The sequence below is a fragment of the Bubalus bubalis genome, chromosome 21, assembly GCF_019923935.1.
Source record: "Bubalus bubalis isolate 160015118507 breed Murrah chromosome 21, NDDB_SH_1, whole genome shotgun sequence".
Taxonomy (NCBI): domain Eukaryota; kingdom Metazoa; phylum Chordata; class Mammalia; order Artiodactyla; family Bovidae; genus Bubalus; species Bubalus bubalis.
Genome location: NC_059177.1, coordinates 29856060 through 29871276, shown reverse-complemented (window position 1 = coordinate 29871276; position 15217 = coordinate 29856060). Strand labels below are relative to the sequence as shown.

The 15217-nt window shown below is 43.2% G+C and overlaps 1 protein-coding gene across 1 annotated transcript in view; it reads right to left on the bottom strand.

Moving 5' to 3' along the window:
• EIF4E3 (eukaryotic translation initiation factor 4E family member 3) overlaps positions 1–15217 on the bottom strand; it is a 39684-nt gene that overhangs the window by 15640 nt on the left and 8827 nt on the right. Inside the window, exon 2 of the mRNA XM_025272098.3 lies at positions 8468–8540. Within this exon, the coding sequence (XP_025127883.1) occupies positions 8468–8540 (73 nt within the window). The remainder of the gene's footprint in view (positions 1–8467; positions 8541–15217) is intronic.

Sequence of the window (15217 nt, the reverse complement as noted above, 5' to 3'; positions counted from 1 at the left end):
TGCTAGATTATAAAACTAATGTATTAAAGAAAAAAAAATCAGGTTCTCATTAAGTCCTATCCATTCGAACTAGATTTTTCTCAGTATTCTTTCTAATTTTCTGCTAGGAAATGTAACATAACATTAAAGAATGTTCTTTTCTGAAGTCGGGCCAAGTTGTATGCTTCAGGAAACTATGGTTATTAAGCAACCATTCTTATGCAATGTGTCTCCACATAAAACTGGGTGAGGATCTTGCTAATGATTTTTCTGACACATAGATGGCATATAATAAAGTCAGTAGTGCTGAATATATGTACTGAACCGTATTTCCTTGTAACACAGACTCTGTCTTCTAAGCCTAGAAAGAGTCTGTTACACTTTGGATTGGGGGAGGGGGGATACAGGAGGCAAACAGGAAACTCCCCACTTCCTTTCCTCTCCCAGCAGGAAAAAGGAACAGCTCAGCTGCCAAAGCAACAAGTTCGCCAAGATACAAGGTGTTATGAATTCCATGTCTGTGTGCTCCCCAAACTCACAGAGTGAAACCCAAGACCCCACTGGGATGGTATTAGGAGGTGGGGCCTTTGGGACAAAATCAGACCATAAGGATGGAACACCCCATCACCATGATGGTATTGGTGTCCCGATAAGGAAAGGAAGAGAGTTCTCTCTACCACATGCAGACGATTGTCTGTCTGTCTATAAAACCAGAAGAGTGCCTTCACCAGAACTTGATCATACTGGCTCCCTGATTTTGGACTTCAGCATGAGAAATCAGCTGAAATCAGCGTTTGTTGTTGAATTCATCCCATCTACAGTATTCTGTTAGAACAGCTGGAACTAACACACATGGTAGTTGGTAGTCAGAAACAGTTACGTAAAAATAGTAGAGTAATAGTAACAGTGAGAATAAAAGCGGGAACGTTAATAGGGCCAGAATTTGGTCTCTGAACTTTTACACGTTTACGAAATTTATCCTAATGACAATCTTGATAGCAGGTGTAATTATTAGCCTTGTTCTATGGATAAGGAAACTGAGGCACACAGACTAATCCCCCAGCATGACTTTTTGGAATGACTGCCAGGCTCAGGACAAAGACTAGGTGTACACAGGAGAGAACTCGTCCCAATTTGTTCAGAACGGGCCCGAGAATCACTGCACTATGAACATATTTATGCACAGAATCACTATACAGATGAGAAACAACATTCTGTGTGCTGAGGTTGAGTCAAGGAAGACCGGGACTCCTAGCGGATGTGAGGAAAACAGAACAAGCAAGAGAATAACCAGAAAAACGAATCCAAGGGCAGCATAGGCGAAATGAGATTTTATCTCTGCTGAACGGTAATTCTTCTCATCGAACACAGATAAAACAATCTTATCGGGTTGTTTCAGCCCATGTTGTGTAAAAATTAAAGCTGGATTCATTGCAAGGCCAACTATAATGAATGGGAAAATAGAAGTGAAGGCAAAAGAAACACACCCTACTTGATGACAGATTTAATGAGAATACCTAGTGTTCCTTATACTAAACGGTGGTAAAGTAGGGAGTAGCTGAAATTAACTCTGTAAGTCATCAAACAGACGTCTGTCTTTGTGGAGACACCTACCACATAAATGGTTTGCTATTCATGCAAATAGTAAGATTATCCCAATATTTCATTTCTGTTCTGTGGTATGGGTGTGAATAGGCAGAGCTGGAATTTGAGGCCAGGCACGTGGACTCTAAAACTTGTGATCTTAACCACTCAGCAATTTCCTCCTCTGCAGACACTATGACCCATTTTAGGCACATCTTCCTCCAATCCTAGAAGCCATGGAACAGGTCACGAGGTCACAGAGTGAGGGGCACCATTGAAGACCATTTCCCACCAGCAGGTTCCCTTAATTACTGGCTATGTTTCTGCCTTAGCTCTAGCCTGGGACTTCCACAATGATATGGCAAGGACCTGTGCAGAATTTATGGACACATTTATGCTAGAATATAAATGCCTGCTTTCACCAAGACAACTTCAGACCTGGCAAACTTCAAGTTTCCTAAAAGGGATCCCAGGCTAGAACACCTGCCCTTGTACTCTTGCCAAAGTTCTCAAATCTTAACTTTTCACCCAGTGTTTGAGGCACCATGGAAAACACAACAAAATGCTTCTTCTATTCCAAACTTAAGAACAACACACTAAGGACTGTGCTAAGGTGTGTGACTTAAGAAGTTTCCCTGAAAACACAAATGGACAACTGATTTTGTTAGTCTTGGCAAATCTGAGAGGAGGAGATTACAGCCCAAGAAGATACAGTAAAAGACTTTACTCTGACCTAATGTACTTATTCAAGCCCATATTTGCATGTTTGTGCACGAACCCAAAATGAGAGTGAAGTATGTGGTACCTTCATTAAAAACAGCCCCATTAAAGTCCACAGCACAAAGTCAGTCTGTTTCCTTACTGCAAACCTCACCCAGTGTGTGGACTACTCGTCAAGCATGTGTGAGGGAGAAAGCGCTGGAGGGAGGAAGCCAGCATCACACAGCTCCTTGCACCCCGCCCCCCTTTCCTGCGCAAGTAAAAGCGCCGTTTCCCTGGAAGCTGGAGAATTCCTGGTCATGCTCTCCATAACACACTTTTATTTTTGTTGAAACATCTATGTTTTATCATTGATAGAACCCTGCAAATAGATTCCAAAAGCCTGTAGACTTAGAATTAATTCTAACTGGCCTGCAAATAGTAGAACTAAGCACAATATTTATTAAAAATGATGAAGTGGTTTTTTTTCCCCCAAAAGACTTAATGATAACTGGAGGAGAGGTAGGGAAGTCCAACATCATTTATTCAGTCAACATGTGTGGCCATCAGTGAGGGGCAGGGTGCTGTGATGAGTCTCAGGGGTGGTTAGAGTCACTAGACAATACTGTCCACTTGATAAATCCCCAACCTATTAGTTCTGATTGAAGCAATTATGCTCCTCCTGACAGTTTTTTGCCAAATAGATCATCAGTCATTGCCAGGAAAATTGGTAAATTTCCTCCTGTTTTTTACTGAACGTTCTGAAGGAAAAAAAAAAAGAGAATAAACTTGAAAATACTTGAGAAGAAAAAATGCCCCATGGTGACAGACAACGTGGTGTACCAGAAAAAAATTAAAAATCTAGCAAATACACCTCCAAAGGAAAAAAAAAAACCCAAATCCACAATTCCTTCTGAGGGTCACAGCATATAAATCTTGGAAAGTATCTTTAAACAAACATTTTCATTCCTTAGGTAATTCTAATTGGCTGGGGCTATCCCACCAACTGAATCAATGGTGTTTATGGAAAGGGCAGACAGAGCCCAGAAGAAAGAAGGCAGCTATAGAGAGCTTAATGGATGTTTTTAAATCACAGCAGACACAACAGGCTGAAAGCAAAGTGCTTCTGACTTGGGAAAGCTAGGTACTTGAGAGAGAAATGGGTTTTGCCTTGAATTCCAAAGGGCCTGACTTAGAGTGAGAACCAAAGTTTGGAGGACTGCTGGGGAGTAAGGAAGATGAAGGCTAGGATCAGGGCAATTTCCCACCATGCAGGAAGTCAATGAATGAAAAACAAAGTCTGAACTAGCGAGCTAATGAGGTTCACACATTAAGAGGAACAGAGAAAAGTTGTGCTAAGTCAGACATGACTGAAGCAACTTAGCACGCACATATATTCTTATGAAGACCTTCAGCTTACAATAAACAGTGCTGGACATTCATTTACGGAAGAAATGTGAAGTTTCTGTTCCCTTTAAATTTAAGCAAAATGTCCGTCAATTTACAGGACCACTGGGTAGGACATAGAACAACAAGACACGGTGTGGCAACACCCTTTAAGGTGATACGCCTTTAAGGTGTTGCCACGCCCTTGGACTGCAAGGGGATCAAACCAGTCCATCCTAAAGAAAACCAACCATGAATATTCACTGGAAGGACTGATGCTGAAGCTGAAGTCCCAATACTTTGGCCACCTTATGCAAAGAGCTGACTCAGTGGAAAACACCCTGATGCTGGGAAAGACTGAAGACAAAAGGAGAAGGGGGCAGCAGAGGATCAGATGGTTAGATAGCATCACTGACTCAATGGACATGAATTTAAGCAAACTCTGGGAGATGGTGAAGGACAAGGAAGCCTGATGTACTGCAGTCCATGGGGCCGTAAAGAGTCAGACACGACTGAGCAACTAAGAGAGCGGGTTAGAATGCTGTACAGGAATGGGTTTTCAGGGCTGAAATTTTGGTAGCAACAGAGCCCTCCCCTGCAAACTGCTTCTGGGTGGTAGCTCTCTCCCATCAAGCTTGTTCAGAAGCTCTCTTCTATTCTGTGCTGCATCCGTTTAGGACATAAAAACACAGGAGAAATGTGGAAAATTTGGAAATGTTTACACAAGAGTAAAAGGAATCAATAGGCTGTCTGGAAAACACATCTAAATGAAACATGGAATTTTCCAAGAAAGGCCGTAAAGTAGGAAATAAATTTAACTCTAAGCAGAGGGCATTATTGTTGGCTGTAATGAGAGTGTCCTTAGCAAGGGTCACCGGGCCGGCTGGAGGCACAGGCCTCATCCATCTACTCCTCAGTCAGGGAGGAGCAAAAGCAAAAGGGTGGACCTAGAGGAGGAGGGACTTCCGGTCCCAGAGACACAGCATGACGGGCTGTTTCCACCACAGGTTTTGGGCCACTAACCTCCCAGACTCAGTCCCTCCAGCTAATCAATAGAGTTGACAATTCCTCTTCTACCTCCATCTGCATCCCTGATTTGCTGAGGGCCTCAAAGTACAACAAGATATACTACGTCCTTACAGAAAGCGGTCAATAATAACACATGATACTTACATTGCATCTAAACACGCATGAAGGAAAAACAGACATAATTAGGGGATGTAAATTTTTTAGTACTGACAGAGTGAATAGTCAAGAATAAACCTACCATTGCAGAACAAAAAGAGAGTAGGGAAAAAGCATATTTGCAAATGATTTTAAAATCAGCACCCAGGCTAGTTCTCAAATACTAAAAACTATTCACCGATATTTAGGATACAGGCTGAAATCCCCAAACCCATGGATAAGCTAAACATGTCTTCCTTAAGTAGAGGTATTTGCAGTGGTATAATCCGGGGAATAATTGCCTGAAATTGTCTAGAAGCAGTGGTGCACAGAATTTAAAACATGATTGAGCGTCAGAAAGACAAAGGCACCCCAGTGTTCACTGTGGCACTATATGCACAACAGCCAGGACATGGAAACAAGCTAAATGTCCATCGATGGAGGGATGGACGAGGGAGATGCTGTACACATATACAATGGAATATTACTCAGCCATAAAAAATCGAAAGAAAAAAATAAGATTGTGCCATCTGCAGAGACATGAATGGGACTGTCAGAGGGTGAAGTAAGTCAGAAAGAGAACAACAAATGTTGTATATTAACGTATTTAGGTGGAATCTAGAAAAAAATGATACAGATGAACCTATCTGCAAAGCAGAAATAGAGACACAGATGTACAGAACAAATGCATGGACACCAAGCGGGGAAAGGGGACAGGGTGGGATGACCTGGGAGGCTGGGACTGACACCTAGCCACTACTATGTATAAAATGGATAACTAATGATAACGTACTGTATAGCACAGGGAACTCTACTCAACGCTCTGTGGTGACCTAAATGGGAAGGAAATCCAAAAAAGAGGATATATGTATTCATATAGCTCATTCACTGTGCTGTACAGCAGAAACCAACACAACACTGTAAAGCAACTATACAGCAATACAATTAAAAAAAAATGATTGTGGAAAGTACAAGATGTTCCAATAGAAACTGATAAATAATGGCAGATGAATTTATTATTATCATCACGCACTTACTATGTGTTTTTAAGTCCTATGCCATTTCATTCTCACAAACTGATGATACAACTTGTATCAGATTATCCCCACCTTAGAGATAAGTAAACAGATACAGAGAAGCAAAACAACTTGCCCAAGCTACTAAGTGGAAGATATGCAATACTAACCCAGGCAATGTGACCACCCTACACCTCAGCCCACATTCTCCCTGGTCAGCTGATGAAGTTAAAGGGTAGAATTATCCGGGTCTACTTTTATTACAAGTATTGGCTTTTGTAAAAGCTGTTGACGGGTGAGGGCTTATGAAGTGCCAAGCACTACTAAGAGCTATGCAATCTCACTTAATCCCTTATTCAACCTTAGGCAGGAGAACTGCTATTATCTATGTCAGTTTTACAGATGAGGAAATGGAGGGGGACAGACACATCAGGCATAGGACAGAACTTCCTGACCCCTTAGGGCAGTGTTTCATCATCACCCCCACTGTGCTGAAGGAGCTTTTCCTAATCACTTTACTGTGAAACTTTAATACCACCGAAAGACTATGTATCTGTATACGTACTGTATGCATAACTGTGCTTAATATATGAAAACAGTACAATCATTTTTTCCTTACCAAGAATCAGTTTTTGCCCCCATTGAGAATGTGTGACAAACAGCTTAAATGGATCCTTATGCGAGCAGTCTGCTGTGACTCAGGTAAGTGGGTCATTTATTAATTCCTCATTCACTCATTTGATCCTTCAGTATTTATGAAGTGAAAGGAATCAGACACAACACACAATACTGTGTGATTCCATTTATATGAGGTTCAATAAAAGACAAAACCAAGGCATGGTGACAAAAATGTGAGTAGTGATTGCTTCTGGAAAAGAAGGATCAGAAGGAAAGGGCATGAAGGAATTTTAAGGCAGGATGAAAATTTTTTATCTTGATCCTAGTGATAGTTCATGCTTGTGTATCTTTGCCAAAATTTATCAAACTGTACATGTCAGAAACCTGCTAAATTATATCCCAATAAAGTTTATTTGAAAGTATTTCCTAGTATGTGCTGGCCTGGGAAATTTAAATTGGTCCCTGAAGGTCCTAAGTCACTTGCTGCCAGATATCAAGGTTCAACCAACGCTCTGTTGTCTTCACGCAGGGTCAGGGAAACAAACTGATCCCTCAGTGTGCCTGTACCAATGTCTTCCTGGAATCCCAGGCAGAGTTCTGATGATCCAATGTCATAATAGTGTGGAAAAAGTCTAAAGAGGACCTCAGGAAAAAAAAAATAATAATAAAACCAGCGGGATCTAAGAACTTCTACATGAGGACAGGTTTAGAATCCAGTGCTCGGAGGTTTACACAGCGGCACTGCGGAGAAGTAACCAGGCCCATAATGTCACCACAGGGAGAAGGGAGGGGCCTTTCCCAGACTCTGAGAGCATCTGTCCCTCTGGACAGGGGCCCACGTGCTGCCGTGTGACACTGCTTGTACTTGGCACTGGTTATTTACAGCAGCTCTGTTATTCTGCTTTCCACATGCTTATGTCATTTTCTCAACCACATCACAAACGGCCTACAGTTGCGACTGTGTTTTTACACTCCGCTTAGGGTCTTCTGTGGCTGGTAAGGCACTTACAATCAGATTCCTGAGCCCTAAATTTTCTGAACCAGATAGACGGAGAAGCATCTGAATATAGGATCCTTGTGCTACTGTGAGAGGCTGCCAGAGAGACACAGTCTAAACACCAATCTATTGAAATTTCTAAGACATTTAAAGATTTAGGGGCAGAATGCACAAATGATTTAAACTGGGCCTTCTAGAAAATTCAGGACATATAGTCAATGCAAGTATGAAGTGGGCCTAAAAGCCTTATTTTGTGTTCAACAATGTATTAAACTAGAAAAGGGAGAGAAACTTGATAGAATTTTCCTTGGAACAAAACAGTAATGTGATCAACTAAATAAACCAGTTTTGTTTTGTTTTTTTTTTAATGTTCATCCTAAGAGTTGGATAGAGAACGAACTAAGAGACCTAAGAGCCCACATTTGCTGAGAGCCCACAGTGTGCCGGGTTTCCCGTGAAACCTGGTAAAGACATCATCTTGCTCAGTCCTCACAAACACCTATGGAGGCAGGTGCTACCGCGACACCAGTTTCACAGCAATTAAAGGGCTGATACTCGCCCGACTCAGGACGATGGAATTCGAACGTGGAAGTAGGAAACAGGTCTGACATCTTCCACCTTCTTGCTCAACACTGTCCTGTCCTCCCAACGTGACCCATGACCCTTCTTATGATAGCCCTGCAAGTGGGTGCCAGCGCCTCTCACTGATGGCAAACAGAGCCCAGGGAGGGAACGGCTGAGCTGGCGTTTGAATGGGACACAGCCTGATACCTTCAAAACAATGCCACAGACTGCTGTTCGTGAGGGTCTGGCAAACACTGAAGTAGAGATAACATCCTATAGGTCACCAAGAGAAGCGCAGTGTGATCAGCTGCCTCTGGGGCAGACATGGCTGAGGGAAGCTCTGCTGGAATGAACCTGAAGGCTGAGGCCAGGGCAGAGTGAGGGTGGGTGCTGCTACCTCAGCGGCAGGTCTCAGGTTGGACGAGAAAGCTTCCCCAAACAGCAGGTTTCTTGGTCTTACCTGTACTGTTTGTACTGTGTAGATTTTCTTCAGATTTGATGCACACTCAGCTGCTGTGGCACCAGGGAGGGATCTAGGCAAACAGAAGCCAAAGAGCAAAGAAACAAGGAAAACAAGGAGTCAGTGTTCACGAAACATTCCACAGTGTTAAGTCTGCAGGTCTGCACACCAACCAGGTCTGAAACCGCAGAAGCAGACACGTCTGGGATGCTAGTTAGAATTTAAAATGTGGAACTCCTACTCTTGTCAAGTCAGGTGCTTGCTTCTCCTAAAAACAAGCATATTTACCCTGTGGAAATTTAATAGGAAAAGTGGAAATGTAAATGAGAAAGGTATTCGAAACCTTAAAATCACAGTCTAAAAAATACTAAAATAACCGTGTAATAACCAAGCCTTTTTTGTCGAGGACTTTGAATGGGAAACGGGGCGTGTTGTATAGACGATAATGACAGTGCGTGGTCCTGATCTGGTTACGTGTTTGAAAAACTTGTTAGTTCCCTGGTAGTAAATATTCATGAACTCTTAAGAAACGGGCTGACCTTTTGCCAACGTTAAGAAAACATGATTACTAAAAGTCACTCCAACTTTTTGTTTCACCTGAATTTGCATGTTTCCAAAATACTTTTCAGCTATTTTCTGTGGCTGATGTGTAATTAGCTCTGGTGAGCTCTGCAGTCGGAATGCATTAATCTTTAGTTTGCCATATGTTCCACTAGATGGCAACACACTACAGGCTTACTCACCAGAGGAGCCATCCACTACCGGCTTTACCCAGCACGTGTCCTGGGTGGGGGCTAACGGCGCACGTGCTCATCTATTTGCAGAAGTGAAGCCTCTCCAACCCGGCCATCTTTCCTTTCTCCCTACACTGAATTAGCAGGTCTTGCTCAGGAAAGTTCGGGTCCAGCTACATTATGCTTAAGATTTAAAAATTCAAGTAATGCACCACAGCCCCATGTCTGATTGTTGGTAAGAACTAAGGCTTGTGGTGAGGAGCACGCACTGGTTCCCAGCTGACCCATGAGAGTCTGGAACCTATAAAAAGAATGCTCTTTACCAGTGCTGACCCTCTGAGAGGGACTTCAAGATGCTGAACTTCCCAGCTAGAAATATGCCCCGAACTGACCCAGCTCAAAGGTGCAGGGGATGGCAGAGCAGAGGGTCCCGCCCAGCTATGGGGTGAGCACCAGGCACCAAGGGGCCAAGGTCTGCAGACGACAGTCCAGGAACTATGGGCCAATCATACGGACCTGGGTGTCAAACCTGATATAAAAAACACACTTCTGGACAGAGCTCCCTAGCCTGGAGGTCAGAAGGAAGTACAGTTACGGGCTAGTGTGGGGGCGAACAAGGGACCCTGGTGAACAGGTAGAGCCTATTAAATAAATCTTCCCCAAAGTACCAGGTGTGCGCCTCTTTTCTAGTTATCATGAGTGTGTTGGACATTGTGTTTGACAAAAGCAAAGCTACAATGACCACCATGATCGCATTTTGCTGCCAGACTGGAAGCCTAAAATAGCCATGTTGTTACTACACTACACGAGACTACAGTGTCGTGCAGAGAGGATCGATCAGCACCTGCAGCAGCGGCGCCAGGCCCACAACACCTCCGTCCATCTGCGCTGCTCAAGGAACCGAAGGACTGACTCAGATAAACACTGAATTGCTATTTAATACAAACTTTAGGCTTCCTCAATGTGCTTAGCGATGCAGGAGATGCACGTTCCATTTCCTGTGTCAGGAAGATTCCCCTGGAGAAGGAAATGGCAACCCACTCCAGTATTCTTGCCTGGAAAATCCCATGGACAGGAGAGCCTGGCGGGTTACAGTCCATGGGGTCATAAAGAGTCAGACACCACTGAAGTGACTTAGCACACACACGTGCTGTTTGAGGCTTAAATTACAAAAGAACTGGGTGAAACACTTAAAAACAAAACCCAAACTTTAACCTTTTTTGAACAGATTTTCCCAGAAACAATCTACCACTTTTATAGGAAAATTTACTGGCATTTATTCTAACAATGACTTTTCTTCCTATGAAGAGTTTAGTTTAGTCTCTACCAACTATTCCCAGCAAATATATCCCTGACTGCCCAAGGCACAGAGCAGATCACATACAGGTTCTGTCCTTAATGGGGTATGGGGAAAAAGTGAAGAAGGTCCAAAGGTACGAAAATGTACCTAGCTTTTTCTTCATTTTTAAAACTGTGCATTTTGAATTTTTGCTAACTTCTAAAGTTATCATTCAATTTATGATGGTTTAGAACAAGTTATAATTTGAGTGTTCACCTTGTACAGCATGATGTCAATTTAAGCAAATACAACGTGAGGATATCACTATTTAACCTAGAAAAAATTATCACCGATAAACCTTTGCTTTATCTTTCTCTTTTAAAATGCCTCTGTCTCCACATTCTGGGCTTTTATTCATATTCTAGAACAGGAGACAATTACACAAAGCTCCACCGCTGAAGTTTTTCGAAGAAATCTAATTTCTAGAGTCGGAGAAGGACTACAGCATGAGACGACGGGGCAGCGCTTCTCAGGACGTGACGATGATGTCAGGGGCTGGGGTGTGTGGACTGAACTCCCGCTTATATGCTAATAAGCAAGTCACCCTCACTACAGTGCCGAATTCCCACCAATGTACTTAGATGTCATCCTTACTTGTCACCATCTTACAGGTGAGCTGCCCAGTGCCTGCAGAGGTTTGGTAATGTGCCCCAAGCCACAAAAACCTCATCTGAATACAGGTAACCTGAGATTTCCTGCTCTTTACACTCTCACTGCTGAACTATCCAGTTAATACCATCTACACACTTATATTTTTAATGGAGTTTCACAAATGACTCTTGGTGTGTTCCCATCAAGGCTGTTTTTGTGGAATGCTATAATACTTTTAATACAAGACTGTGTCCATATTACTTTCTTAGAATAGTCTTTGCAATACAGCAAGGTAGAGAAGGTCCTCGCTAAAAGCGGTAGGATCATGAGCAACAAAAGCTCTATTCTGATTAATATCTCAAGGTGCTGATGCATTGGTCCTTGAAAGGAAAAGTGTCAGCTTCTATGGAAGATGAGTTTTCTAATTTCTTAATGAAGGAGGTCAGATTCTCTGATTTTCAATGTTCTTTCCAGCTGCTGGACAGTTTTATGAATACCCAGGTGTCAAAGTAAGAAAACAATGCTTCTGATAGTAGTGAATTGGCTTAGCCAGTATAAGAAAACTCATTCTTCTGTAAGCCAAATTTGATCCGGACAGTCACAAGAAAGCCTACACCTCATGCCTGAACCTCAGCTATCTTTAACAAGCAATACTGGGCCAAATATCCACAGAATTGATCTTAAAAAGGCCAGCTGGCCAAGATGTATAAGTGATCTGCCTTGTAAACAGGTTAATCTGTACTGGACTTGCTGATTCCAAATCGAACTGGAAGCTGTGCCATCCAGAGTTACTGTTTCTTTAAGCAGCAGTTGCCGGTGGTTCCTGGCACAGCCTCAGCCCAGCCCGCACCTTCTCTTTCCACTTCCTCTGACAGACAGTTGCAGCAACTGGAAGGGAAGTGTTTGCAGTGGATTTCAATGAAACTTTTTTTTTTCTTTCTTTCTTTCTTTTTTTTTTTTACTGCTATCACTTATAGTACATTCTCACATCTTAAAACAAATCTTTTTACTTTATTCATGTTACAAAAACCCAAACCTCTCAACAGAACCCTAACCCAAACCCCTCTCTGCAGACCAAGGGTGCTCATCTAAGGGTGATGTGGCCTCTGGAAAGAAGGGGTTTTGGCAACATCCAGAGACATTTCTGGCTTTTACAACGGGGAGGCTGCAACTGGCCCTGAGTGGGTAAGAGCCAGGACTGCTCTGGACCCTCCCATGGTGGACAGGACAGCGCCCACAACGAAGCACGATCAGGTCCCAACTGTCAAGAGTCCATGCTGAGAAACCCTGCCATGGACATAAAAGAAACAGCCTAAGAAGACGTAATTTGTTCAATCAACAAAGATTCACTGCACACCTCTTTGAGCTGATGGGGGTACAACAGTGATCAATCTAGACAAAGTCCTTGTCCTCATGGTGTGTGTGTTCTAGAACTAGGCACCCTGCCTCTCTGAATTCCCCAGATATCTGAAGGCAAAGAAATAATATTTAGATACTTTTTGGGGGAGAGGGAGCTGGGAGGCAGGAAGTGGGAGAAAAAGTTGAGAAAAAAATATACACATTGACTATTTCCATTTCTAGAAGGCCATACAGCCAAAGCAGTGGAAAATCACAGAACCAAGGAGTCAGGACCTATTTTCATTCTTTAAATACTACATCTGCCTCCCACAGTACACAGCTGGAGCTGAGAATGCAGCAATGGAACAATAAATGTCTCCTGGATGGATCAGGTCAAGGAGTCTGAATTGTTTCACTAGAAGTTTCCCTTGTGATTTAATGACAGTAATGTAATAACGGCTTCCTGTTATTGAGCCTGTGCTGTATGACAGGGCTTTGCATATATAGATCTCTATTCCTTATAGCAATCCTGCCAGGGAACTGGTACCACTGTCTCCATGTACAGAGTTCAAAACTGAGCATGTTGTTAAGTAGCAGATCTGGGTTCCTCTCCTGGTGTCTCTGGCTCTGATGCCCAGAATCTTCCTCTTGGATGAGTCTGCTCCTCAGTAAAAAACATGCAGTCACTGGCAACACTGGTGGTCACAGGTGCCACATCTTAGGGCAATCCCCTCTCAGCCCTTCTTAGATGACCTGCTCCCTCCTTGGGCCCACCCACTGCTATAGCCCGTGATCCTCTCCTCCGTCACCACCCATCAAGCCACACTGCTGGGAGCGGGGAGAATCAGAGACACACGACAGGGATCGATGTCACCAGGATCCCTGGCCACAATGATATCCCCAAATGGGAATCAAGGAACATAATTCAGGAGGAACACATCTGAAGGTCATCATTTTAAGATAATTTGCCAAACAAGAGTCACACTGGCCTGCAGCAGGAAGGCAGGAAAGCAGAGGGGTTTGAAGTCGACAGATCTGAGTTCCCAGCTCTGCCACCCACCAGCCGTGTGACGAGCCTGACTCTTCTGAACCTCGCTTCCCGCTTCCGAGGAACATGGGCTCTACCCCTCACTGCTTCTCTACTTAGACTACACGAGCGAATGCACATGAAGTATTTCCAGCGCCCAGTATCTAAGAAGCAGTGGTTGCTGTCACCACCACCAGCAGCAGAAGAGGAACAGAGGAGGAAGCAATCAGAGCTGAGAGACAGCAAGTGCATTTTCTCGTCTGTGGGACAGAGAGCAAAAATCCCAAGAACTCTGTGAGAGTTATACAGAGCCTAGAACCTCCTGGATCCATCCTTAGAAAAGAAAGCCCATAGGGTGCCAGTCTCTCTGGGCTTAAGGCCACAGCTTCCATGAGCTGCTTCCACTTGGACCTGGTGAATCCGGAAGCTGATGGTCAAGGCAGAGTGGGAAGGAATGCTTCCGGGTCTGCCAAATAGATGATTAGTAAAAGATGTCAGGGGGACCCTTGAACTTACAAAATGCCCAAATCCAGCTTTATATTACTCCTGTGTCTCTTCAACTTAATGACAGAATAACAACATATGCATCTTAAGTTTCTCTATGTGAAATCGGTTAAAATCCGTCCCCATTTGGGGAGTTAGGAGAAGGCAGGAAGTTTGGTAAGTTGGACCAACTATCCTACTTAAGTGGCTTCCAGGCACATAACTATCATTTATATGCAAAAATGTAATGTGCTGTTTACAAGTCATCTTTACGTACTCATTAAAACAGGTCCCTGAGAATCTCCACAAGTCAGAACTCATTTAGCTCAACTGAAGTCTGAGACACTTCAAAGCCTTTTTAACCTTACTCCAGAGATACTTACTGCACTCCCAGTAGGTAAAAAGACCACACATCATGTGCCATGTGTATGCACCATTAATTAAGCAGTATTTAATTATTAATTAAATTATTAATTAAATAATGGTTACAGCCCCACTTTGCAGATAAGCAAACTAAATCTGAGAGCAGTAACTTGCCCAGAGACTCTTGGCTGACTAGTGGCAGGGTTGATACCAGAACCAAGGGTCCCTGGCAACCTGGCTCTTTGTCACTAACCTAAACTGATCACTTCTGGCACCACCCCTACTCTGCTTGGTGCTGTGAACACAACTCTGGACCAAATACATTCTCAATTCTCCTGCATGTTGCAACCCTCAATCCCAACCTGCCAACAATCCAAATGTGCTTTCTCCTAAACCCCACCTGGCTGCTGCAGGCTCAGCTCAGAAATAAAATTCATGCAGACAGATGAACTTACTCCCTTTGTAAGTACTTAAGGAAATGATGTGAACCATTGCCTAGCTAGCTCTCAGTGGAGCACAGCACCGCTTACCAGGGACCTGGATTCCTGGAGATGCTTCCAATAAAGGAAAGAAGCTAGAAAGGTTTCCCCAAACCCTGCCCACATCCGTGCCACTTAAACTGTAGTCTCTCAGCCAGCAGCATCACCCAGGAGTTTGTTAGAGCTTCAGAGTCTCCAGGACCCACTTGACACCTACTGAATCCCAGGGGATTTGTCTGTATAAGTTTGAGGTTTCTTGACTTACATCATCTAAAGCAAATCACCACAAGAAATGGGAAATAAAATCTAATGAACTCTGTATATGTATGGCTCATTCACTTTGCTGTACAGCAACATTATAAAGCAACTATATCCAAACAAAATTCTTTAAAACTA